This window comes from Saccopteryx leptura, chromosome 1 (genome assembly GCF_036850995.1).
Source record: "Saccopteryx leptura isolate mSacLep1 chromosome 1, mSacLep1_pri_phased_curated, whole genome shotgun sequence".
NCBI classification, from domain to species: domain Eukaryota; kingdom Metazoa; phylum Chordata; class Mammalia; order Chiroptera; family Emballonuridae; genus Saccopteryx; species Saccopteryx leptura.
The window spans coordinates 190,999,081-191,025,827 of NC_089503.1; the positions used below are offsets into that span (position 1 = coordinate 190,999,081).

The following is a 26,747-nucleotide window of genomic DNA, read 5'->3' on the forward strand; positions in this document are numbered from 1 at the left end:
TTAATTCTCTTATCCTTTGGTCCTCAGAGAACCTCTGAGTTTTCCAACTGCTTTCTTAATCTCTTTTGCTGCTGCTGCTTCTTTTTTTTTTTTTTTTTCATTTTTCCGAAGCTGGAAACGGGGAGGTAGTCAGACAGACTCCTGCATGCGCCCGAACGGGATCCACTGGGCATGCCCACCAGGGGGCGATGCTCTGCCCCTCTGGGGCGTCGCTCTGTTGCATCCAGAGCCACTCTAGCACCTGAGTCAGAGGCCACAGAGCCATCCTCAGTGCCCGGGCCATGTTTGCTCCAATGGAGCCTTGGCTGCGGGAGGGGAAGAGAGAGACAAGAGAGGAAGGAGAGGGGGAGGGGTGGAGAAGCAGATGGGCGCTTCTCCTGTGTGCCCTGGCTGGGAATTGAACCTGGGACTCCTGCACGCCAGGCCGACGCTCTACCGCTGAGCAACTGGCCAGGGCCTGCTGCTTCTTAATTATTAAACTTCCCCCCAAATGTTATCGTTCCTCCCAGGACTCCAATCTTAACTTCAATCTTGACTCTAGTTTCATAGGAAATCTCCACTGTGTAATTCCAACTATCACTGCTATGCTGAAGATTTCAGATCTGTATCTCTGGCTCTGACCTTCCTCTACTCTTGTGCTCCAAATCCTGTACCCAGTATCTTCCTCTCGCTCACCTTCTTCTTTTCACCCATCACCCCCCCCCCCCCTTTCTGGTAACCATTCCTTTGGTCTCTGTTTTTATGAGTGCGTTTTTGTTTAGTTTCTCTGTTTTATACAGTATTTGTCTTTCTTTGACTGGCGTATTTTACTTAGCATAGTAGCCTCTACGTTGTTGCAAATGGCATGGTATTTATATATCTGTCTCTTTGCCTTAGCGACTAGTAAGTTCCTTGAGTTAGAGATCATCTACATTTATTTTTATATTACCAAGAATAATAAACCTCACACAAGTATTTGCTAGCTGTTTGAAAAATGACTGACTCAATGAATGAACAAGGATGAATAGGGAAATTAAAATTAAGCTAAAATATCACAGGGATAAATTTGGGCAAATACCTATGGCTGAGATCTAAATCTCTCATTTTTTGCCTCCTTCTGGTGAACTCTTCAGCATTGAGTCTGGATGTTCAATTCACATTTTGAGTAAACTATGTGGGGTTTTATTTTATTTGAATATTGAGTTTACTGGTTTAGCATTATAATTCCATCCATAAATAACAATTTAATTTGAATGACTATACATGAAAGTTAAAGATATGAGTTTTATATTCACTTTCTTTCATCTTATAGAAAAGCAAATTTTGGATGCCCTATAAGAAACATAAGGATGGCCCATAAGGATTCAATTTGAAATCGTGTCAAACTAGTTTTTCTAACTTTTATAAACTCCTTGGTTAGAGGAAAAGCTAAATTACATAGATGTGATATATCTTCCCTTAAACAAAGCAGTTAAAGAATCTTTAATAGGATGTGTGCACACTAGATAGAGAAATGATGGCTAAATGAGAAGATACATAGATAAATTTGCAGTAATCAAATATGCCCAAGGAAGACAACAAGGTGACTTTAAGTATGGTTATGTTCCTGTTTAAAGAGCATCATATTGAAGAGGTTCAAAGCACAATCAATTGGTAGAATTTATAATAAGGGCTGCTTTAATCTGAGAACAGAGAAAACTGTCCTAGCAGTCAGAGTTGTTTAAAAAACTGACTGCTTTTTCATTTGAAGGGAAAGAGCATTTGCAATGAGCCAGTGGAGTGCCCTATATAGTGTGTGTTTCATGTGTACCATTATTTAACCACCTAGCAACCAAACATGAGAGATGTCATTTTGCTTTTTTTTTTTTTTTTTTTTTTGTATTTTTATGAAGTTGAAAACGGGGAGGCAGTCAGACAGACTCCCGCATGCACCCGACCGGGATCCACCCGGCATGCCCACCAGGGGGCGATGCTCTGCCCATCTGGGGCATTTGCTCTGTTGCAACCAGAGCCATGCTAGCCCTGAGGCAGAGGTCATGGAGCCATCCTCAGTGCCCAGGCCAACTTTTTGCTCCAATGGAGCCTTGGCTGTGGGAGGAGAAGAGAGAGAAAGAGAGGAAGGAGAAGGGGAGGGGTGGAGAAGCAGATAGGTGCTTCTCCTGTGTGCCCTGGCCGGGAATCGAACCCAGGACTCCTGCACGCCAGGCCGATGCTTTACCACTGAGCCAACCGGCCAGGGCAGATGCCATTTTTCTATTTTAAGGAAGAGGAACCCGAGACTCAAAGAGGGTTTTGAGGTCACATAATAGAATAAAGAAGAAGAAAATCCAGATCTGGTTGACTTCAGAGTCTGCATCCTTTCCATTTCTCTCCATGAGCAAGGGTACAAAATCATGGGATTGATAATTGTCAATTTATTTCCCAAGTTCGATATCCCTTTCCCATTAGAGAGCTTCCAAAAAAAAAAAAAAAAAAGAGTGTCTTAAAACAAACTAAAGTGTTAGCTCCTTGAAGGCAGAGAGTGGAATGTCTTTTCTCTCCTAACCCTACACCTAGCATGGTGCCTGGATCATCAAAATAGCAGCTAATACTGAAAATTATGCACCAAACTCTGGGCTAAGAGCATTTACAGTTTTACAGACTTTATCTCCTTTCTCCTTTAAATCTTGTGAAAATCCTATGAGGTACTGTTGTAATCCAACTTCTGCAGTGAGGAATGAAAAGTTAAAATGGTCAAATTACTTGCTTGGGGTCATGTACGAATTTGTGGTAGATCTGTGGATCAAATCCAGGCATACACAAGACACTCAACCTCTACAGCTTTAGCTGTGACCATAGAAGCACATCAACTCTCACAACGCAAAAGGATGGGAAAGATAAACAGACAACCATCAATATTTTCCTCTTCCTATTCATGTATATTTATATGTTCATTTACATTTATATATTTCTATTTAACACATACCATATTTATATATGTACAGTCATTATATATGTATATTATTTTTTATTTCTACTTATTTAGAAGTATTTGATTCTAAAGACTAAATGCTTTAAAACTTTTGAAAAAAACTGTTTAGAAAAAATGGTCACGTGTGCTTTATCAGATGCTGGGGATAAGTACTCTAATTGGGCTAATTCTGAACTCAATTCAAGGAAAAGTAGTAATGGAAACACAATGGACTTTAGCATTCATCTTTGTAAAAGGAAAGCATGTAAGACTGGTCAGACAAAACAAAACTGCCACCACATTTTCTTGATTCTAATTTCTAGGAGGAATTTTTGATCTGGTTCTCTTAAATAAGAAATGTGAACTGTAGTCAGTATAAGTCTAAAAACACAGAAGACAGAGAAATTTCTCCAATGGTTATTTTTTTAAAAAATACAAATCCTCCATATAAACTGAGATTAATTTTTAAACTTTAACTCAGTGAAGACATTTCTAAAGAGAGGGAAGTCAACATGCATTCTGAGGATGTTCTGTTGCTTTTTGGTGATTTAAGTTGATACAAAGATATAACTTTGAAAACTAGGACAGCCGGTATGTTTCCTCAGTTATCTCAAATCCCAGTGGTCTCAACTGAACAGTAGTCAGTAAGCAGGTGGCTAGTTTCGGACAGGTGCTGGGAACACCAATAATTATGTGCTGTTCACGAGGAAGGGAAATAATTCACGTTAGGGACTAGGTGAATAAGCAGTTGAGTTCATATTCCATTGTGTAAATAAAGAGCCTGAATTATATTCTGTCAAACCAAGAGTAGCCTTCTTTCAAGATCTTGCACAGGAATTGAATATGGCAACGGACAGTTTAATAGTCACTTTACCAGAAATCTTTATGCTCATGTACAAGCTAGAAATGTTAAGCTTCTGATCACATATTTTTCATTGCTAATTTGAAATCACTGTTTTTGAAAAAGAAGGGTTTGTTTTTCCCAGATCATGAGGTAGTGACAATTTTTATTCAATATTAGACATAGATTTAGGTGAAAATTCACAAAAGTGCTCAGCTGAATTGCTTTTTTCTAAGTCCTGAAAGAATGACCATGTTCTTTCTGTATATACTGAGGATTTTAGATTTCCTCAATAACATGGTAAAACAATACTCCCTGGCCCCACAAACTTAGGATAGTAAAAATAAATATGTCATTCATGATTGCTAAATCTATTATAAAATCACATTTAACAGCAATGTTCATCTTTTATTACAAAAAAAATAGTGTTGGTTACTACCATTGACATTTTTCACACAAACACTTTTTTATTTACCTTTACTAAATTTTACCCTTACTTTTCCACTTGTGTTAAGATAGTGTCTTAATTTCAGTGATTTTTATTTTGCATATGGTTCAGAAAAGTTTTTGATTATAGCTAGTAAGTTATCAAATTCAGTTTTGTCAGAACTTATGCTATGGTTTTGACATTTCTCTACAAAGGACAATATGTGTGAATAGCTTAGATTTTATTTTTTTAGAAAGACTTTCTTTGGTGGAGAATTGAAGAGCCTTTAGACATAGGACTTAGTTTATAGAGAGTTTATCACATTTCCTCCATGTAAAACTCATAAAAGGGTAAAACAAAGCTATTTATAACATAATGGCTTAGAATTATGTAAGAGGAAGAAGGGCTTAATTAAGGAGCAAGATGTGGGAGATACAGGCAGAAATGGGTTCAAGGAAGCACACATACTAAAGCAGAACAAGGGTCACAATTTTTCCTCTACTGGATTATTCCTAATTGGCCAAAAACATGCTGTTTATCAAAAAACATTTTTTTTCCTTAATCTACTTTCGCCTTCAGCTAGCCCTTTTCTCTGTGACCCTTTATAAGGGTCCTCAAAAGAGTTGCCTATAGTCATTGTCTCCACTTCCTCTGCTCTCATCTAAACCAGTGTTTGTCTGCAGCCATTTGATAGAGAGTACTCTTGCGAATGTCACCAATTCCTCCATGTTGCCAAATCTAAAGTTCACCTTTCAGTCCTCTTCTCCTGCACATGGGCATGAGCAGAATTTCACACGGTTCTCCCTCTAATCCCTCCTTCTTGAAGTCCTTTCTTCACCTGGTCCACCAGATTACACAATGTGGCCCCAGCATCTCTTTGTATTCATCCTCTACCTCCCTCCTCTTGTTTGCTCTGTTCCAACCACTTTGACCCCCCTTCTCCAACACTCCTTCCTTAAGCTTTGCACTTGCTGTATCCTGTCTAGAATATTCTACTTTGTGATATCCACTGGTTTATTCCTTTACCTCCTTTAAGTCCCTGCTATTCCTCACTTCTCAGAGAGGCGCTGCCTGGCTAGCATATGTACAACACAATCACCTCCTGCAACTCTCCTCCCTTCACTCTACTTTGTTTTTCATCAGAGCCCATGTCAGCACCCAGTGTATATTTAGTGATAATCAGCCTCTCCTTACTAGAATGTAAGCTGCAGAGGACAGGGATTTGGTTTTGTTCACAATTCCTACGCCTTCTATATAATAAACACTTGTTGAATGACCTCAGTGAAGGTGGGGATAATTTATAAATTCACAGTGAAGAAGGCAGACGTGGTATTCAGGGTTGAAAGAGAATGGAAGAAGCACTGTAAGGAATAAATAAAAGGAAAAGTTGATAAAAGGTATTCTTGATTTTTTCATTCCCTGAATATGTTCCAAGATTTGTCTTAGAACATCCATTCTTAGAGAATCTACTTTAGATTGGGAAATCTGATTTTTAAATAGTCCAGCTTGGAAAATTTCTCCCAGAGTAAGAAAGGAGATGGGTATGGCCATACAGATACTGGGTGTGTTAAGAAGCATAATGTGTTCTGTCAATCCTGGTTCTAATGAAGACATAGCTGGAGTAACACACGATGTGGTCCAGGCAGGATGGGAAGCAAAAGGAATCAGAGAAAAGATTCTAGAAGAATTAAAAAAAACTGGGAATTCTATATCAGGGCAATGAAAAACTTTATAGCACTTTCATGGATAACCTCAAATATTTTAGGACCCATTACATGGACAAGAATTGAATTTATTTGTATGGTTCTAGAAAGAGTCAAATTAGAGCTAGTGAGTATAGGGTTCCGTCAGCCAGATGCCCATTCTTTCTGTAATCCTTTACCCAAAACATCTGGGGCCAGATGGGATTACAGAACTCAGAAAATTTCTAATTTCATACAAAAATCTGGCATGTAACATTACAAAGGGGTCTGACACAGCATGGAGTAATTAAACACGTTTCTGTTTCCATAGTAAACATACAAACACTCATACTAAGTGGATCAGTAAAGACTATAGACAGCCAGACTGTGAGTTCAGGTTGCCACACACTTATGAAACAACTTTTAGTTTTAGATACTCTGGATCACCAAATATTGGACAAGTGATTATGGCCCTGAACTATAAAATTATAAATAAAACTATAGCTATTATAATAACTGTCCCCAAGTTTGTGAACTTCATTAAACTCTCAGGCTAGAGAATTCATTAAACCCTTAAGCCCATAGAAAATGGCCAATAACAATTAGGAATTTGGATGTGATGCTTAATTGTTAGATTTTCTTTGATGTGCATCAGTAGGAAATTTGTTTTTAATAACTAATCATGAATAGTAAAATATATATTTTATGAAAGTTAGGACTTTATTTGTTTTACCTTTCCACTGTGGTCCACCAGCTTTCTGATGGTCATATTCTGACTTCTCTTAAGGTAAGAGGTTATGCATTGTCCCTGATTCTCACCTGAATGCCTCCTTGTTTGGAACATGACAGTAGATAATAATCAGTGACAAAGTGGTTATGAATCCTTATCTTTTTCTTCATTAATAATAAGCTTTTCTCATAATAACATCACTTTCAATAACTTGTATTTGTATTTTTTTCCTGAATGGTTATGTGTCTTTGGGAATAACCATCCATCCATCCATCCATCCATCTATCCATCTGTGATAGTTAAAAATGCTTTTCCACCTTTTTCTCTAATTTGCCATGAATACTATCTAGCCTCAATTTCTTGCCATAGTACTCTGAGCTCTTTTATTTTGCCTTTGTAAAATAAAAACATTAGGAAAAACAGATGCTGTAGAAAATAAACACATGAACAAGCTCAGTGCAGAATTAAAAGTGCTTCTGTTCTAAAACAACACATGAATTTAAGAATCCATTAATATCCACGTCTAGACTGACTTTTACAATGAAAGCTCTGAGTTATCTGTGAGCATCTTAAATTCTTTTAACTGATGAAATATATATTTTTTTCAACTATTTCTCATCTTATTTATCTCTCTCACAAGCTTGGAACACTTTTAAGTGGCCAAATTGAATTTTGTCAAACTTTCCAAAAATGTTCACCCCTAGGCCATAGAAATTGGAACCAAAGAGGTTAATTTTTAAAAATAATTCCATAAAAGTAAGGTCTACTGGAAATATGCTTTTATTTCTGAAGTGCTTTATTTTTTTATTTTTTTGCAAAATACGGATTATATAAATTTATAGTAATAATTAGAATATTTTAAAGATGAAGGTTTAGTACTTCTACTTTATTCCCTTTTCCTCCTCTACAAGTTTTAGAGACTGAGCACCACACATTTTTATGACAAATTAAAGCATAGAGGACTAGAGATTCTCACATGCACACTTCTACTTTTGGCTATTTTAAATTCTAAATGAATGTCTTTGATTCTGCCACCAATTCCCATGTTTGTTTTTTCCCATACCACCAAGCAATTAACACAATTCTGACACCACCTACTGGAAGGTGGCATCAAATCCCACAGGTTAAGGGCTCAGTCCCACAAAACTCACTTCATATGCCAATCACAAATCCAGATTGTGTCCTGCGCAACCAGTTAGAGCTAGGAGGTTACAATGACACCCTCTCTAGGTTTGATTACTTTGCTAGAATGACTCACAGAACTCTGACATGTTACTTACTAGATCCCTGGCTCATTATAAAAGGGTATAACTCAGGAAAGCCTGATTGACAAGATGCCTAGGGCAAGGTAGATAGGGAGGGGCATGGAGCATCCACGCTCTCTGAGTGCACCACTCGCCCTGTGTCTCCATGTATCCTCCAATCTAGAAGCTCCCTAAACCTCATTCTATGAGTATTTATGGCAACTTCTTTACATAAGCAAGACTAATTCAATCATTGATCGTTGGTAATTGGTTCAGCACCTCTCTCCTCCTCAGCAGTCAGGGCAGTGAGGCTGAAAGTTCCACTCCTCTAATTATGGGGTTGGTTCCACTGGCCATCCTTATGTTACCTAGAGGCTTTCCAAAGTCACCTCATTCAGATAAGCAAAGACACGTTTATTGCTCTTTCCACTTAAAAAATTCCAAGAATTTTAGGAGTTTTGTGTCAGAAACGAGATTGAAGACCACATGTATATTTTCTCATTTATAAACCACAATATCACAATGCCTATATGGCATGAGTAGTCAATAATATTCATTTTTTTTCTGAAGTAAGAAGTGGGAGACGGAAGATAGACTCTCTCATGTGCCCAACTGGGAAGTACCCAGTATGCCCACCAGGGGGCAGTGCTTGGCCCAGCTGGGACATTGCTCTGCTGCAACTGGAGCCATTCTTGTGCCTGAGGCAGAGGCCATGGAGCCATCCTCAGTGCCTGGGCCAACTTTGCTCCAGTAGAGCTTTGGCTGCAGAAGGGGAAGAGAGAGAGAGATAGAGAGAAAGGAGAAGGGGAAGGGTGGAGAAGCAGATGGGTGCTTCTCTTGTGTGCCCTGACCGGGAATCAAACCCAGGACATTCACACGCCAGGCCAATGCTCTACCACTGAGCCAACCAGCCAGGGCCAATAATATTCTTTTGAGAAAGAGCAAATGTCTATATAATTTAACCTCATTTTAGGTTTCATCATTTTTCAAAATGATGGCAAATGGAGCCCACCTTAGATGCCCATATTATAAAACGACACAGAAATATGAATAGGTTTTAAATATAAAATACTAATTCATTAATATGACTATAGATTATTTCATTTATTAAAAAAAATTGCCCTTCAACCACATCTCATTGTTAGGTTCTGCTACTACTGTACACCCTTAGGATGGAACATAAAATCAAGCATACTTTCTTCCACTACTGTCCCGGTACTCCTAATTTGGTGGAGATGAGGGTCATGTTAGGGTTAACGGATCTCAGGGAATCTGGGCCCTCCCAGGGAGGAAGCAAGCAGACCACTCTAATGCTGAAGACTGCCTTTTCCCCCAGGGCCCACTTTCAATCATCTCATCTCCTAGCTCATCTCCAGAACCACTCCAGCTTAAGCTCATAACGAGATGGTAATGACGTTCATGCTGCTCAGAGCAAAACAGTTTCAGTCTCCATCAATACAGCCAAAGTTCTGTCCTCACCAAGACTACTATTTTCTGAAAATTAGTAAGAATTTTTTTTTTTTAAACTAGGCCCTGGCCAGTTGGCTTAGTGGGAGAGCAATGACCTGGCGTGTGGAAGTCCCAGGTTCGATTCCGGGCCAGGGCACACAGGAGAAGTGCCCATCTGCTTCTCCACCCCTCTCCCTCTCCTTCCTCTCTCTCTCTTCCCCTCCCACAGCCGAGGCTCCATTGGAGCAAAGTTGGCCCGAGCACTGAGGATGTTTCCATGACCTCTGCCTCAGGTGCTAGAATGGCTCTGGTTGCAACAAAGCAATGCCCCAGATGAACAGAGCATCCCCCCTGGTGGGCATGCCGGGTGGATCCCAGACAAGTGCATGCAGGAGTCTGTCTCTCTGCCTCCCTGCTTCTCACTTCAGAAAAATACAAAATAAAACAAAAAAACCCCAGAAGCTTAGATCTGCCTAATTTGCCAAAAGATAGGGTGAGCCTACTTCATGTGTGTGCACTAGCACAAGGACACCTTTTCTCTCCTGAGCCTTAGTTTGTACATTGCCAGATTTGGCTCATCCCATCCAACGCAATGGCAAACGTATCCCAAGCTAGGAGAAGAGGACAGCATGCCCTTCGTGCAAATGCAGAAATGGTGCCTTTCAGCATGATCCTCACTCTGTAAAGCACGGCTCTCCAGACAGGACTTTATATAGCTCAGCATCAAGTTTTAAATCATTCAAGGAAGGAATCTGTAAGGAGACATACCAGCCTTTCTCCAGAGAGAGATCAATGAATTGTGGAGACATGTTGGCCAGAAATCCTTTCTTTGATCTATACTCAGAGTGTGACACATAGGTGCCAGCCTAGCTGTTCCTAAAGGAGGGGGCACACTTTGTAATCAATTGGAGGTGGAACATGGCCAGGGCCATGTGTGACCAGCTCGAGACAAAGCTGATGGATTATTTAGAGAATGTTTAACATTACTCAACAAGATCAAATGACAGATGAAGTTGATTAAATAAAGTTTTCAAACGTCGAAAGACATCCTAAGTGTACTGGTACAGTCTCTAACTCAGGAAACAAAAGCAATCTAAATCAAATGGAATAAAATTAAATGACATAAAAATGCTCAGAGGCTTCATATAAGATAACATTCAATAAAGGTGAGGAGACAAACTTCTGATGTATCTACATATTAATAAGGTTATAGATACAATTAGAAAGCTTAAAAAAATGTCTCACATCATTTTAGAAATTATATCAAGTGTAATGCAATTTTCTTTTTCTATCTTTGCAATGTCTTTACTTTTAAAAATTGCAAAATGATAGCTCCCAAAACTCTAAGAGCATTAGAATTTAAAGTGAATTTTATAATATGCATGTAAGAAAAATTATGCATATGTAATTTAAGTAATAAAGATGACAATAATTTCAAGGTCATATGAAGGAGAAACAAACTGTAAACAATAGTTTTCCATAGAAACCAAAAGACCCAAGTTAGTTAGGATACTAACTTGCCATGATGGTTGTTCAACTGATGGACACTTGAATTCACTAGCATTCAGTATCTAAGACCACAAAGCAATTCTCCAGCCAGTTCCTGAATATCAGCATGGCCAACCTTTATTGAGTTAATCTTATTACACACTAGGAGGTACTATATAAAAAATCTATCCAGGCCCTGGCCGGTTGGCTCAGTGGTAGAGCGTCAGCCTGGCATGCAGGAGTCCCGGGTTTGATTCCTGGCCAGGGCACACAGGAGAAGCGCTCATCTGCTTCTCCACCCCTCCCCCTCTCCTTCTTCTCTGTCTCTCTCTTCCCCTCCCAGAGTCAAGGCTCTATTGGAGCAAAGTTGGCCCGGGCATTGAGGATGGCTCCTTGGCCTCTGCCTCAGGCGCTAGAATGGCTCTGGTTGCAACAGAGCAATGCCCCAGATGGGCAGAGCATCGCCCCCTGGTGAGCATGCCGGGTGAATCCTGGTTGGGCGCATGTGGGGAGTCTGTCTGACTGCCTCCCCGTTTCCAACTTCAGAAAAATACAAAAAAAAAAAAAAAAAAGTCTATCCATATTCTTTCTTGAGTTTTCTTCAAAAAAGAAAAAAATGCCTTCTTTCCATGGGCTCAAAATTCCTCTCATGACCATATTTCAAGTTTCTAAATCTGACTGTTTATGATGAGCAGAAGTAGCAACTGGGGAGCCTGTGGAGTAAGGTCCTGAGAGAGGACTCAGGAAGGCAAAGAAGAGATGTGGATTGCGACACCTTCTATATTTATTTGTTTAAACCATTATCATTTCCACTCTTTTTTTTTCTAAGCACTTTTCTCTTCTCCATTAGAAATACAAAGTAAGAAAATTTGGATGATCTGACTTCTGCTGTGGAAATTAGATTTGAAAAATGTTTCTTTTGAAATAGTTTTATAGCATTTTTAACATGACTTTTGCTTTCCTGAAATCGGTTTACACAGGGAAAGCCCTGGACTTTTCACCACTACAGAGTCAAGCTATTCGAATGAACCAATTACTTAAATTGATGGAGATCTTTTTGGTTTTGGAATGAATGTGATTTTTTTCCCCTACAGTTTCTGCCAGCAGTTTTATCTCTCAAATTTTGAGTTAGCTAATACTCATGTTAGTCATTAAGAGATTTGCTTTGCTTGAGTAAATCCAGAACTATCTGGGCACAGGGGAAATGATCAGGACTGTGCCAGGCAGGAACACAAGGAGCCAATGTAGAATCTCAAAGCCACAGACAATCTAAACAGATCACTAACAGTGGTCAGTGCATTCAGTTGTGGTCTTTATGTTTAGAACCCTAACGTGGCAATTCTACTTACTTATTTTTTTTTTAAAAAAATAGCTTTATTGAGATATCACTCACATACTATAAAATATACCCATTTGAAGTGGACAATTTAATTGGGTGTGTGTGTCTTAATAGCATCACAAGGTTGTGCAACAATTTAATTTTAGAACATTTCATACTTCTCAAAAGAAACTTCATTAGTAGTCACCCCTTATTCCTTTTCCTCAACTCCCTGACAAAGGCTAATCTACTTTTGAATTCTATAGACAGGGCTGGGCAAAAGTAGGTTTCTAGTGGTGAATATGTGAAGCACAGGGTTTCTGCTTGTATTTTTATTTATTTTGTGATATATATCTTTCTACACAAACAACTGTAAATCTACTTTTGCCTATCTCTGTATTTGCCAGTTCTGGACATTCATATAAATCAAATCATACACTATATAGTGTTTTGTGAGTCTTCTTTCTCCCTTAGCGTAATACTTTTAAGGTTCATTCCTGTTACAGTATACATCAGCATTGTACTCCTTTCCATTACCAAATACTTTTCCATTGTATAAATATGCCCTATTTCACTTATCCACTCATGTGATGGACATTTCAATTGTTTCCATTTTTTGGCTATCATGAATAATGCTGCTATGAACACGTGTAAAAGTGTTTTGTGTAGACATATGTTTTCCCTTCTCTTTTGTACATACCTTAGGGGGGATTGTGGGGTATCTTAGTAACTTTAGGTTTAAATTTTTGAGGAAATCTCTGCCTGTTTTGCAAAGTGGCTGCACTATTCTGCATTCCCAATGGCAGCGTGAGAGTACCACTCAGTCTCCTCCTGTCCCCTACACTTGTTATTGTCTGTCTTTTTTACCACAGTCATGTAGCACATACAATGTTTCAACGGTTAACAACAGACCCCACCTACGATGGTAGTACTATGAGATTATTAATAGGGCTGAAAGTTCTTCTCACCTGCTGACATAGTAGCCCAGTACCTCGCTGACGTGTGTGTGGTACTACAGGTGTAAAAAACCCACTGCACTGCCCGTTGCAGGAAAGTACAGCACACACAATACATACTGTGCATAAAACTTGATACTGATAATAAACAATTATATTACTGGTCCATGTATTTAATGTACTATACTTCTTGTTATTTTGTAGTGTGTTCTCTCTTCTTATAAAAAAAAGTTTGCTATAAATAGGATGTTGTATTACATGGGAAACAGCTTCACCACCTTGTGTTTACCGTCTCTTGACTGCATCATTTTCTCTTGTGCTTGATTTAATCTCAAGTTGTTTTGCACAGTGGCATGCTGCATAGGACTGTACCCTTGGATCAACAGGCTATGCCATACAGCATAGATGTGTGGTAGGCTAGACCATCTGTAAGTATAAATGGTTTGTAAATGTATTCTTTGATGTTTGCACATCACATGGAATGAATAACTTAACAACACATTTCTCAGAACATACGCCCACCATTAAGCAGTGCATGACTATATGGCCATCCTGGTGGGTGTGTAGTATATCTCATTGCGGTTTGGATTTGCATTTATGTAGTGGCTAATGATGCAAAGCATCTTTTCAGGTGCTTATTGGTCATTCTATTTAATTTCTTAGGTCTATTCCCTAGTCTCCACCCAAGACACACCAATATTACCTGACTCTCTGTGTTCCGTATTAAATACACATTATTAATGTGCCATAGTATGGCTCTCCATTCTTGGTTCCCTGCACACACACCCAGCCTCCACCACACATACATATTCAGCACGTGCTTTCACAAACGATCTGTTTCAAAATTGAGTATGATGCCTTATCACAGTGGCTTCTAAATCTTAACCAGACTTAAGTAGGCAAACCCAAGTGAGCTAATTGCTTTTTGTCAAATATAATAACTACCAACATGTCTCAGTCTAATGTTTGCTATCACTTAGGATCCCAATATTTTAAATGTGTAAAAAAAACATTTTCTATTTCGCTAAAGCTTCTCTCCCACTTGGGAGCAGAATCCCAAAGCAAATAGGAGAAAGAACTCACTGCTGGTGCAATGCCTCTGCCCAAAGAGGTTAGAGTTGGCATGGAGACTCTGAGGTGGAAATAAACTGTGAGGAGCTTTTAACTTGGTATATTTTTTCACTATCTCAAAAATCCAGGCTCCAGCAGAATTCCACAGAAACCTAAAAATTTATTAATCTAACATTATACAAATTGGACTGATCTGGTCCTCCTCCTTGGCAGATGATAATCATCACTGTTTTATGATTAAATTTGTTATTTGATCTTATTCTAAAGAAACCTAACAACCACTTAAAAGAAACATCTTGCTTATGAAAGAGCAGCTTGTATAGGATCTTTTTTGCAGCCCATAATGCTATATATCATTTTGCAATGGGTAATTTTAAATACTTTTATTCCATGACATACATTTTGATACAAGATAGTTTTACTAAAAATGTTTCTAAGACATCAAAACAAATTTTCAGTAAATGCTGAAGGGAGATAAATAATTGCTTGGATAACTTTATAAGCCTCTACAAACTCAATAGAATGTATAAGTGTTTAAATCCTTTTCAAAGCAAAAATATCTTTGTACTAGCTATTTTCTTGGATCTGGGTCCAGAGTCTCTTTGGGGAGCCTGAACCAGAACCTCTAAAGGTAAGGTTCTCCATTTTTGAACATGAAGCTTTTGAACAGCATCTTCCAAAATTTAAAAAACATCTCTTAGAACATGGCGCAAATGCAAAGACCTTTTCTATCTAATCTTCACTTTAGGATTTTATATCATTCTTGGAGTACTAACTTTTAGAAAGTGAATTTCCTGCTATCCAGGGTTTCAGATATTTCTTTTAACTGAGCTTTTTTGGAAATCATTTTAGGAGAAGAAAAGGGAAGTTTGTTTTCTTGATATAACATGCTGGTTAACATAAGCTTGTCAATATCTGAGCTCAGACTTAGAATTTTCTGACCTCCAAAACTGCTCTGTCCAGGAAACTGTGAAAAGCCAGTTTCTGTAGGTCTACCTTCAAGTGTCTATCCAACACACCATTCCTGTCACCTCTGGTGCCTCCTCTTTACATCTTTCACTTAGGTCACCACAGTAAGTTCCTAACAAGTTTTTCAATACCACTGTCCAATGTACTACTCATGTCCAATGTACCATCTTTTCATTACATAAATCACCTTAGGCTATTTCCCTTAAAAAACAAACAAACAACCTTTGACACCTGACAAGGTGGTAGTGCAGTGGGTAGAACATTGACCTGGATGCTGAGGACACAGGTTTGAAACCCCAAGGTTGCTGGATTGAGCCCAGGCTTTATCTGGCTTGAGTGTGGGGCCACCAGCTTGAGTGTGGGATCATAGACATGACTCCATGGTCACTGGCTTAAGGTCATTGGCTTGACCAAGGGGTCACTGGCTCAGCTGGAGCCCCCTGGTCAAGGCACATATGAGAAAAAAAATCAATGAACTCAAGTGCTGCAACTATGAGTTGATGCTTCTCATCTCTCTCCCTTCCTGTTTGTCCCTGTCTCTCCCCACCTATCTCTCTCTCTGTCTCTCTCTCTCACTAAAGCCCCTTAAAAAAACAAAAAAACCCTAAAACCTTGATGACTTTCTATTGCATTCACAATAAAAATTAATTTCTTGCCATGACCTACAAGGGCTTGAATGATCAGGCCCCAATTTCATAAAATTTATCACATGACCATAATCTTCCCTGGAGCACACCAATCTTTTCTGTCATGTTGTCTTGAGCTTCCTACATCTTTACCAATCAGGCTCGTTGCATCATGTTGGTCCCTCATCACTTGCTCCTTTGAATTCTTTACATGTCAACGTAAATGTCACCTCTTCAGAAATCCCTTCTCTGACCACACACTTTATAAATTAACCTCTTATGCTTTCTCCTCTGCAAAAATAGTCAGTTTATTTTTCAACTCATATTTTAAAAATGTGTTTGTTTAGGCCCTGGCCGATTGGCTCAGCGGTAGAGCATTGGCCCACTGTGTGGAAGTCCTAGGTTCGATTCCTGGCCAGGACACACAGGAGAAGTACCCATCTGCTTTTCCACCCTTACCCCTTGCCTTTGTCTCTGTCTTTCTCTTCCCCTCTTGTATCCAAGGCTCCATTGGAGCTAAGTTGGCCTGGGCACTGAGGATGGCTCTATGGCCTCCACCTCAGGCACTAGAATGGCTCCGGCAACAATGCCCCAGATGGGCAGAGCATCGCCCCTAACTGGGCATGTCGGGTGCATCCTGGTTGGGCACATGTGGGAGTCTGTCTCTCTGCCTCCCTGCTTCTCACTTCAGCAAAATACAAAAAAAAAAAGTGTTTGTTTACTTCTTTATTGTCTGCTTCTTTCACTAAAGAGTATGATCACATGGCCAGGAAACTTGCTTGGCAACACAGTAGGGCATTAATAATTGTTTTTAATTTTTGTATTGATTGATTTTAGAGAGAGAGGAAGGAAGAGAAAAAGGGGAGAGAAACATTGATTTGTTGTTCCACTTACTTATGCATTCATTGGCTGTTTCTTGTATGTGCTCTGATGGGGGATCGAATCTGCAACCTTGGCACATCACGATGACGTTCTAACCAACTGAGCTACCTGACCAGGGCTCATAATTGTTGAATGACTTAATAAATAATTACTTATTATGCCTTAATGCATATTAATTACTCCTTTAATGAATGTAGATCACTTTCCTTTCACATTCTCAGGCTCCATTAGCCACTCACTATTCCATCTTGCTGGCCAACTGTCTTGCCAAAGATTTATCTATAGGAAGTTAGAACTAGGAAAAGAATTTCTTTATGGGTCATTTTTCTATAAATTGATGCCTGAATTAAAGAAGTATATAGTTGGCCAACTTCATTTATTGATGCAATGCAACAGAGCTAAGTAGTAGTATACAAGAAAATCCCTCACTTAGGTACCCAACAAACATATTATCACATAATCATAAACCTTCTTACCTTCTTCCCTTATCTCCAGTCTTCAGATTTATTTTCAATTGTTTTGAAAATTGTCACTACCTTCTACTCTGATAATATCCTACTTCAATCTGAATATAGAGCTCACCTGAATACAAATTTTGGCAATGGAAATGTTAACAAGACAGGGTGCTCTCCAATTTAATGCCTATGCTTCTAAGGCCAAGCATTCAAATTCTTTTCCTCTAATTACAGATGCCAGCTGGGCTGAAACCAGACTTGACTGCCACATGTTTGTGCAATTAAATAGAGGGGCAGCTATCCTTTCTCCTGGTTCATCAAAGACTACCTGTCTCAAAGTAAAATAAACCAGTAAATTAAGTTAGACATCACTTTAAACATAACCCTTAGTAATGTCACAATTGATCTATTAAATTAAAATGTCTTAAGCCAATGAAAAATAAAATCATGGTAGACCACACTACATACCATGGGGCTTGAATCCCTGTTGCCAGAGCCCAATATTCTTGTCTAGAATACCCATACGTATCTCTCTGGACTGCCTGTAAAAATCGTCTTCCAACTCCAAGTTCCTGGTCAAAAGTCCTCTGGGCAGAATTCTCTAGCTCCAACTTCTCCCACTGCACATGATACCCCACCAGTGCTGGACTCAAAGAAGACAGAACCTCCATCAAACAGACTTGAGTGTCTCTTGTGTCCAGTAACAATTCAACACAGAAGGAGAATACAATCACCCATAACTCTATGCAGTTACACAGCTGAGGGCTCTGCCTGCAAGCTGAGTTCAGCTTACAATAAAGCAAAAGTGAGAAGGGAGCCATTGGGGCTCCCCACTGTCTTCTCCAGGGGCCATAATCCCTTCATCAGGATCAAAAAGCACATGTATTACCAATCAATCTGGTTTTTTCCTTTAAGTCAGGGGTCTCAAACTCGCGGCCCGCCGAACAATTTTGTGCAGCCTGTTGACTAATCCACGAAGTTCAAAATATTTTGGATAAAATTAAGTAAGCCTAGGGGCCTACTTGTATTTTTCATTTCTCTAGCATCCTAGCTAGATATTAGCTTAGTTAATAGCAGTTGTGATGTGAACTACAGTTTCTGGTCGTTTTGTGACACTGAGTAAACTGCATGTACGATTGTGCTTGTTGTACTGATTTTTTTTGTTTTCAACTGCAGTGAGAAAAGTGTTGCATAACAGTAGACCTTTTGTAGACCTAATGCGGCCCACCGAACGGCTGTGATCTTGCTCTGCAGCCCACATGCTGAGTTGAGTTTGAGATCCCTGCTTTAAGTGATACAGCTTTTGTTGTCATAGGTCCACAGGGCCTTGTTAGTGGCTGGATGACACTAATGCTAATGTCTTCCTAAAAGTGAGAGAGGAGGCTGGTTCATTTCCTTCCATGCTTGCAGAGTAGATGTTAGTTTATTCACACACACCCCATCATATGGACAGAATTAAGCTGAATTTTTTTAAAAATAACTTTTCATATATTCTGTATTTCTCAGTGATAAAGTCTATATTTCATTTTAGAGAAGGATTTCTTATGGACAATTTTATATGCCTAGTTCAAAATATATGAAATAAACATTTTTTTTTTCTGACTCATGACAAAATCAAGGGGTTAGCTGTCTGAAGCATCAAACAGGAGTGCCTTAGTATAGCATCATAAAAACAATGGAGAGGTAGCCCACATTAACATTTTCAAACAATAGTTTATTCTCAGAATCAGAATTAAGCCATTTTGCCTACCCAAGAAAGTAACTGGATTACAGTCATATCTTATATTTGTAGAATGTGTTCCTAAGATACTTAACATGCCTTATTAATGTTATATCACCTTGTAGTAGTAAGTTAGTCATGATCAGGAAATCATTTCTTTTAAATGATGGAAAAACAGCTACTGAGCAGCTAGCATATAGATACTGCTTTTACTCTAGAAATAACACTGCAAGACAGGTGTTGTCATCTGCGTTTTACAGGTTAAGAAGTATGATTTTTCATTATTTTAGCTGGTGAGTGGAGAACCTAATTTAACCTTTATATTTTCCAAACCACATCGATTAGAAAAATAGCATGCCTTTCAACATGAATGTGAAATTCACCCTTTCAAGGAATATATCTACTAGACCATATGAGTTATTATAACAAAGCCAGAAAAATATGCTACTACTAGTCTATAGTTAGAAATAATAGGAAAAGGAAAATCTGTGTGTGCAAAACTTAAAACCTTAAATACATTATTCAATTTGTAAATTCCAAACTAGAACAAGGAAAACTTGATTATAAATGAAAATTTCAGTCACACCATTAAACCATCAGGTTATTTTTAGAGGCTTAATAAGTTACCGGTAGTAGATGATTATTTACTTTTTATGGGAAAGTGCTCTTCCCTAACTCCAATGATACTGCTGTGAAGGGAACTGTCAGTCATGACAACTGTCCTCTCTGACTCTCTGGCTGCAGAATTGGGTGTATACACTGCTCAGCTAATCATGGTACCCTGTGCCTCATGCCACTATAGATCCAAAGGTGGGCATGACTCATCTGGAGTTATTCCTAGGCATCTGCTAGGTGGTGGACCATGTTCTGTCCTTCTGGGTTGCAAGAAGGTAAGCTATAGCTGTGACCAATGGCCAAGGGTCCACCTTTAAAAAAACAGCCTGGCTTGGCAATGACGCTACACCACAGAGGAGAGTAGGGAGGGAATAGAGAGAAAAAGAAAGAAAGGAGAAAAGAGTGGAGGAGGAGGAGGAGGAGGAGCAAGGACATTTAAAAAAGATAGATAGTAAAAAAGAGAGGTAGAGATACACTTGACCAACAGTTAGAATTCTGTATTCAGGAAGTCCACAATCAAGTTCCCTCGTGTCTTCATGTAATTGGACTGTCTAAACCAGGGGTCTCAAACTCAACTCAGCATGTGGGCCGCAAAGCAAGATCACAGCCGTTCGGCGGGCCGCATTAGGTCTACAAAAGGCAACTGTTACGCAAGACTTTTCTCACTGCAGTTGAAAACAAAAAAAAAAAATCAGTACAACAAGCACAATCGTACATGCAGCTTACTCAGTACGACCAGAAACTGTAGTTCGCATCACAACTGCTGTTAACTAAGCTAATATCTAGCTAGGATGCTAGAGAAATGAAAAATACAAGTAGGCCCCTAGGCTTACTTAATTTTATCCAAAATATTTTGAACTTCGTGGATTAGTCTGTGGGCCGCACAAAATTGTTCGGCGGGCCGCATGCGGCCCACGGGCCGCGAGTCTGAGACCCCTGGTCTAAACAAATGAAGTCCTTTTGCATATGGTATTTGAAGTAGGGTTTTTATTACTATTATGTGTAATAATAATTTAATGATAAATTTAAGTCAAGCAAGGAAACACATTCATTAATTTACTAGTCTAAGCTCTTATTTCTACATCTGTGTTAAATACAATGTTACACGTCAAATCATTTTTATAGAGATGATAAGAAGGGAAAGGCACTGTGACTTAGTGTAACAGGGATGATACTAGAAGTCAATGCAAATATCAAACAAGAAAAAGTCAAGGTATAAAATAAAAACAGACATATCATTAGGCAATACAGGATTAACTACTACTAAACACAATATGCAGGTAATAAATATTATAAGAATACAGAGAAGGGATCAAGTACTCTGGGAAACATTCCCATTTTAAGCATCTATATTTCTACTTGAGGTCTACTCACACTGATAGTAATGGTCCTAGAGATTTCGCCCCCTTAACTTACCACACTCCTATTCCTTATCAATGTACTCAAAGCATCCTGACATGCCCTTCCTTCCATTGTGCTACAGAAAATATAATACAGAGCTCACTCTAAGGCAAGGCTAGCTTCATGGACTTGCAATTGTGTGGTCACAGCCCCAGAAGGGCTTTACATGTGGTTTAACAATTTACCATCTTGAAGTTGTTAACAATTTTTGACCAAAGGGCCTAGCACTTTCTTTTTGCTCTGTTTCTGGAAAATTATGTTGCTGGGCCTGCACTAAAAAGAAGGACAAAGTTTTGCTACAAACAGTTCAGACCCACAGTCTTTTTTTTTTTCTTTTTCTTTTTTTGGAAAAAGCAGACTATTTACCAAGAGACGCAATACATTTCAGAAGTCAAAGGGCAAACAAGCACTCTCACCTTCCACGTGTTCCTCTTTAGCCCTTTATTAAAAGCAAATGATTTAGGCCCTGGCTGGTTGGCTCAGAGGTAGAGCGTCGGCCTGGTGTGCGGGGGACCCGGGTTCGATTCCCGGCCAGGGCACATAGGAGAAGCGCCCATTTGCTTCTCCACCTCCCACCCCCTCCTTCCTCTCTGTCTCTCTCTTCCCCTCCCGCAGCCAAGGCTCCATTGGAGCAAAGATGGCCCGGGCGCTGGGGATGGCTCCTTGGCCTCTGCCCCAGGCGCTAGAGTGGCTCTGGTCGTGGCAGAGTAATGCCCCGGAGGGGCAGAGCATCACCCCCTGGTGGGCAGAGCGTTGCCCCAGGTGGGCGTGCCGGGTGGATCCCGGTTGGGCGCATGTGGGAGTCTGTCTGACTGTCTCTCCCCGTTTCCAGCTTCAGAAAGAAAAAAAAAAAAAAGCAAATGATTTAGAAAAATGAGAAGTCTGCAGTGGAAAGCACTTGCAATTTGCCAATACACAACATGGCCAAAATTATAGACAAATCACCAGGTGTGACCCAAAGAGCCTGTGGTATATTTCTAAGACATGACAGCTCAGGATGAAGTACAGAAAAAGGGTCTGATTGATTTTAAAAGGCACTGAGAGAGTAAAGAAAAACAAGTTCTGGTCATGTCAAATGCATAAAGTATATTAGATTGTTATCTATAAAGTTACCTAGAAAGACAATTCTATCTCATGGGGATTGCATCTGAACCAGTCAATTTCAAAATATTTTCCAAGATGACATCTCAGCAGCCTATGTACTGGCATATGTAGTAAAAGAGATTAGAGTGTCTATCGATGTTCTTGTCCCAGGACATCTGAGGTCAGCACCACAGGATGTTAGCCTTTTGTTGTTATTCACTTACCTGCAGGACATCTACCCCAACACTACAGCATCCTCAGTCTCATCTTGTCAATGCCTATATCTTACCATTTCTACCCTCATTAGACTCTAATCCCAGATATCACACAAATAACTGTAGAAGATGATATGTGAATCTTCTGATTTTGCACCTTAGTGTGACTGAGTTTCAGGCCCGATTCCAGGAGAACAAGTTTAGTGACAAAAAGAGGCTTGTGAATATCCAGTAAGGTTCATGAACCAAATGTGATGTGCAGAGATTTTAAAATGTCTTCTTTTTTCAATTTTCTAAACTGACCAAGCCTTGCTTGATAAAAATTTGATAGCTAAGTCTAAAGTAAATAGACAACAGTTCAAATGTGCTTATTTTTAAGCAGTTATTTCTCCTAGCTCACCTGCATGGACTGTTGACTAAAATCATCTTTTATATTAACCTCTAACATTGCATTTTTAAGTAGAATAAGCTCATTATCTTTAGAGTGGATGTTTAAAGTGTTTTCCTTTTGTTCAAGCTGCTCTCTTTTTCTGTCTGTATTCACTGAGGCATAGTTTCTATTATGACCAAGTTATGGGATCTGAATAATTATATGTGTTAGCACAAATCAGGTATAGTATACACAGTCCATAAATCTTAGGAATTATTTAAACCTGATTTAAGAATGCATCAGAATCTACTATAAATGTAAACTTGTGGATGATCCTGGTCGTATGTAAGCAAGACCAAAATTAAGACAATAAGTGGAAAACTGTGGAATGTGGTGGTGTGATGAGCAAAGCCCCTTAGGATGTAAGTTTTCTAAAGATCTAAAGCAAAGTCACTGTCAACATAAGGATGTTGGGAAGTAGACTAAGTGGTTTCAATATTAGAGTTTGGTTTACAGTGTAGATTATGTTTTCTTTTCATTCTCCTACTAGACCCAGCTATTTGGGGATACTGTCTTAGAGGACTAGCTTTCACCCTGAATTAATATTTAATACACCTCTACAGAATTGCATAATCATAGTGACAGAGACTTGAGTTCAATTATGAAGAGGAGAAATTTCCCTTCATTCCTGAAAAGATTTGCTTTAGGAAATATGATAGAATTCTATAAGAATCTTTAAAGCTCTTTTTAAACAATATTGATCATGTTTCTTGATGACATCTGGAAGACATTTTTTCTATAAACAGTGAGATTTTGACAATATCCCATAAACTGAGCAAAAATAAAACAAAACACAACTGATTGTTCTTACCTTTATAGTCCTTGTTATTGGTTTTTTGAGGTGAGTGGGTTTAATCACCACAGCAGGGTTGTTATGACTCTTCTCACATGGTCTGTTTATGGTTGCTTCCTCATCACAGAAGTTGTTTTGCTAGACAACTGTCCTGGCAACCCCCCACTCCAGCCATTCTCTGTAACATCACAGCCTCTATGCTGATTCCTTCCTTCGAACTCCAAATTTTGCCAAATCTCAGCACCCTCTTTGACTTGATGCCCCAGGTTGAAGGTCATTGAATTTTTCACTGAGGTTATAAAAGTTGGCAATCCTAATGGGTCACACCTAATAAAACCCCAGTTTTAAAATACCATTGTGCAAATGAAAAAAACAACCTACCTCTCTTGTAGAATAAGTTTGTTCTCCTTCTTCCAAAAGTCTTTAAAGTCAGAGCTGAATTCATGCCAGATACTGAAAAAAACATTTGGGGACACCTCCTTCTCTCCAATTTTTGGTTTCATGAAGAAATAGGATGTGGTCTCCAAAAAGCTGTCAGAGCACACAAACACACACACACACAGAGCATAAAAGCTATGATTTCTTTCCAATATGGGATATTCTTTCTTCTTCCAAATCCTGGTTTCCTTCATGCACAGTTATTATTACCAAAAGGACACAAACTCTTCAAGCACCAACAGTAGTTCTCTTAAGGTTTCAGGTTAAAGTTTTAGATATAGGTAGTAGCAATTGACAAAAAGCCTTCATATACTGAGAACTCTCCCTGGTCTAATTTTGTTTTTAAAAATAATCACTATGTGTCCAACATACTTTAGAAATGAACTTGAAGTCAAGTTGGGGCACATTGAGACTGGTGGGTCTATACTTTCTTTTTACACTCTAAACAAATGAAGTATCAGTCATTTGCACCCAAACTAATATATGTATTATATATATTATGTTGCTTGTATGTTGTTTGGATTCCTATATTGCTGGGGGATAGGGGGAAGCAAAAGTCCCAGGAGAGGTTGACAAATTCTCCAATCAGTGAGTGGAGACCAATATGGCAGCCAGCGTTGTAACAACAGACTGATAGTTTTTAGAAGCTACTACTCAGAGGCTGCTTCATATTGCAAATACATTAAGCTCAGAAGAGTTTCAAAAGGGTTGTTTGACAAAGAACATTCAAGTAGTAAATAATAGTTTTCTGACTTAACAGAAGTCTTCCATCCCCATGAACAATGCCTTAAAAAGGGCCTAGGTCAATAAAGCTGATATTGTCATGGTAAAGGAGCTTGGGCAGAGTGTGGCTGGAGTCACTGCAGAAAGAAGTGGCATTCTAATAAACCCTTGTGAAATTTTGACAACATCTCATGAATTTGGCAAAAGTAAATGTTTTCCCATGCTGGCCTTACTTTGGCCCGAGGCCAGTGCTGTTTTGGCCCGAGGCCAGCCACACAAAGCTCAAGTTTGATTTATTCTCAAGTAAAAATTTCTAAGGCAACTTGACTTTACTATAGTGTGCTGTGTGATTAAACATGTGTGTACATAGATACACACTGACACATATCTGTGTATGTATTTAGCTTGTCATAGAGCTGATTCCAAACCTCAACCAAGAAAAAAATAAAAAGAAAAATATCTTATTGGGATGGGCATTAAAGAATGAGATGTGTAGGGTGAATTTGCTCAGAAGGTAAAGGAGACAAGTATCACACACAAAATCAAAACTTCCCAGCCACCCTGACTATGCATTACTCATGCATGGCTAGTCCACTCCATTTCTACTCTTGCCTTCTAGCTGTCTGTGTAGCAAGGTTGCCAGGGAAACCAACTCTTAGATGCGGGAGAGATGACAGCATCAATCTGATCAAACACATGGCTTGCGGAAATTATACATTTCTCTCTAGTTAGACTAGTAGGAAAGTGACACATCAGTGCTGTTTAATCCTAAGAGTCGGGCTGTGAAGTGGATACGGTATGTGAGAATGTGACTGTCATGGCTATGGTAATGACATCAGAATGCTTCTGCAGAATGTGTTGATAATGCGAGCACTGCCAGGAGACTAGATTACAGAGGGCATAAATAGTGTAAAACATATCTGGGTCATACTTTATTGAAATTGATAAAGTATACACATACTTCCCTCCTGGAAAACCCAGCCTTTCTCCTTATATGCTCAAAGACTATTTATGACCCATATGGCTGAAATGAGGTCTGAAATCCTTTGACTATCTATTTAGTCTTTTTCAACATTTCTCTGGTAATTATGCTTTATAAAATTGATTATTACAGATCATGCCATGCCAGGCCATTTGGGCTGTCCTGTCTACACTGTAATAGCTGGTTTATTCATTCAGCTACCTTAGAACTTTCTGAAAGTCCCATCACAAGGTAGCATGGTGCAAAGGGAAGAAAGTAGAACTTAGAATGAGGAGATGTATGACATTAAATCCAGACTCTTTGACTAGCTGTATGAGCAAACTGCTTAGCATTACCATGACTCAGTTTTTTCATTGTATACCAGAGCATCATAACCAATTGTTTTGAAGTCCAATGGCATAAATAATAACTTTTCACAGTGCTTATTGAATGTTTTAATCTAAGACAGACTTATTTTATATTGCATATTATTTTACACTACATTATTATATATTGCATATTCAAAAATATAAATATTTACTTCCCCATTTTTTTCTCTAAATTGTAACTGATTTATTAGTTGACACTTAGATGATCATGTACCCTGTAGATATTTTGTGTTTTTAGCCTATGGAGAGTTTCTTCATCTGAGTCTCTACCAGCTTTATTTTCAATTAATTTTTTTTTTTTTTACAGAGACAGAGAGAGACTCAGAGAGAGGGACAGACAGGGACAGACAGGAACAGAGAGAGATGAGAAGCATCAATCATCATTTTTTCGTTGCTACACCTTAGTTGTTCATTGATTGCTTTCTCATATGTGCCTTGACTGTGGGGCCTTAAGCAGACCGAGTAACCCCTTGTTCAAGCCAGCGACCTTGGGCTCAAGCTGGTAAGCTTTGCTCAAACCAGATGAGCCCGCGCTCAAGCTGGACCTCAGGGTTTCGAACCTGGGTCCTCCGCATCCCAGTCTGACACTCTATCTACTGCGCCACCACCTGGTCAGGCTCAATTGATTTTAATTTATTGTGTTTACATAGATTCAAGTGTCCCAAGGGAAAGCTGATATGAAGATTAGATAAAAATACTTTGCGAGTTATAAGCTGAAATAGCAATATATGTATTAATTTTACAAGATGAAAAGCATTTTTTCACTAAGATTTCTCGTTATGAAAATCTTTATAAATTTGTGAGACTAATAATTGTCCTACAACTGATTTCAAGTCATGTGTGAGACTGATTTATAGCACGAGTCTCAATGAAGAGAACCTATATTCACAGCTATTTCTTTGGAAATGGTGT

General features: G+C 38.9%; 1 protein-coding gene across 1 annotated transcript in view; it reads right to left on the minus strand.

The window, feature by feature from the left end:
- FMN2 (formin 2) overlaps nt 1-26,747 on the minus strand; it is a 386,045-nt gene that overhangs the window by 12,304 nt on the left and 346,994 nt on the right. Inside the window, exon 16 of the mRNA XM_066383454.1 lies at nt 23,706-23,855. Coding sequence (XP_066239551.1) covers nt 23,706-23,855 — 150 coding nt within the window. The remainder of the gene's footprint in view (nt 1-23,705; nt 23,856-26,747) is intronic.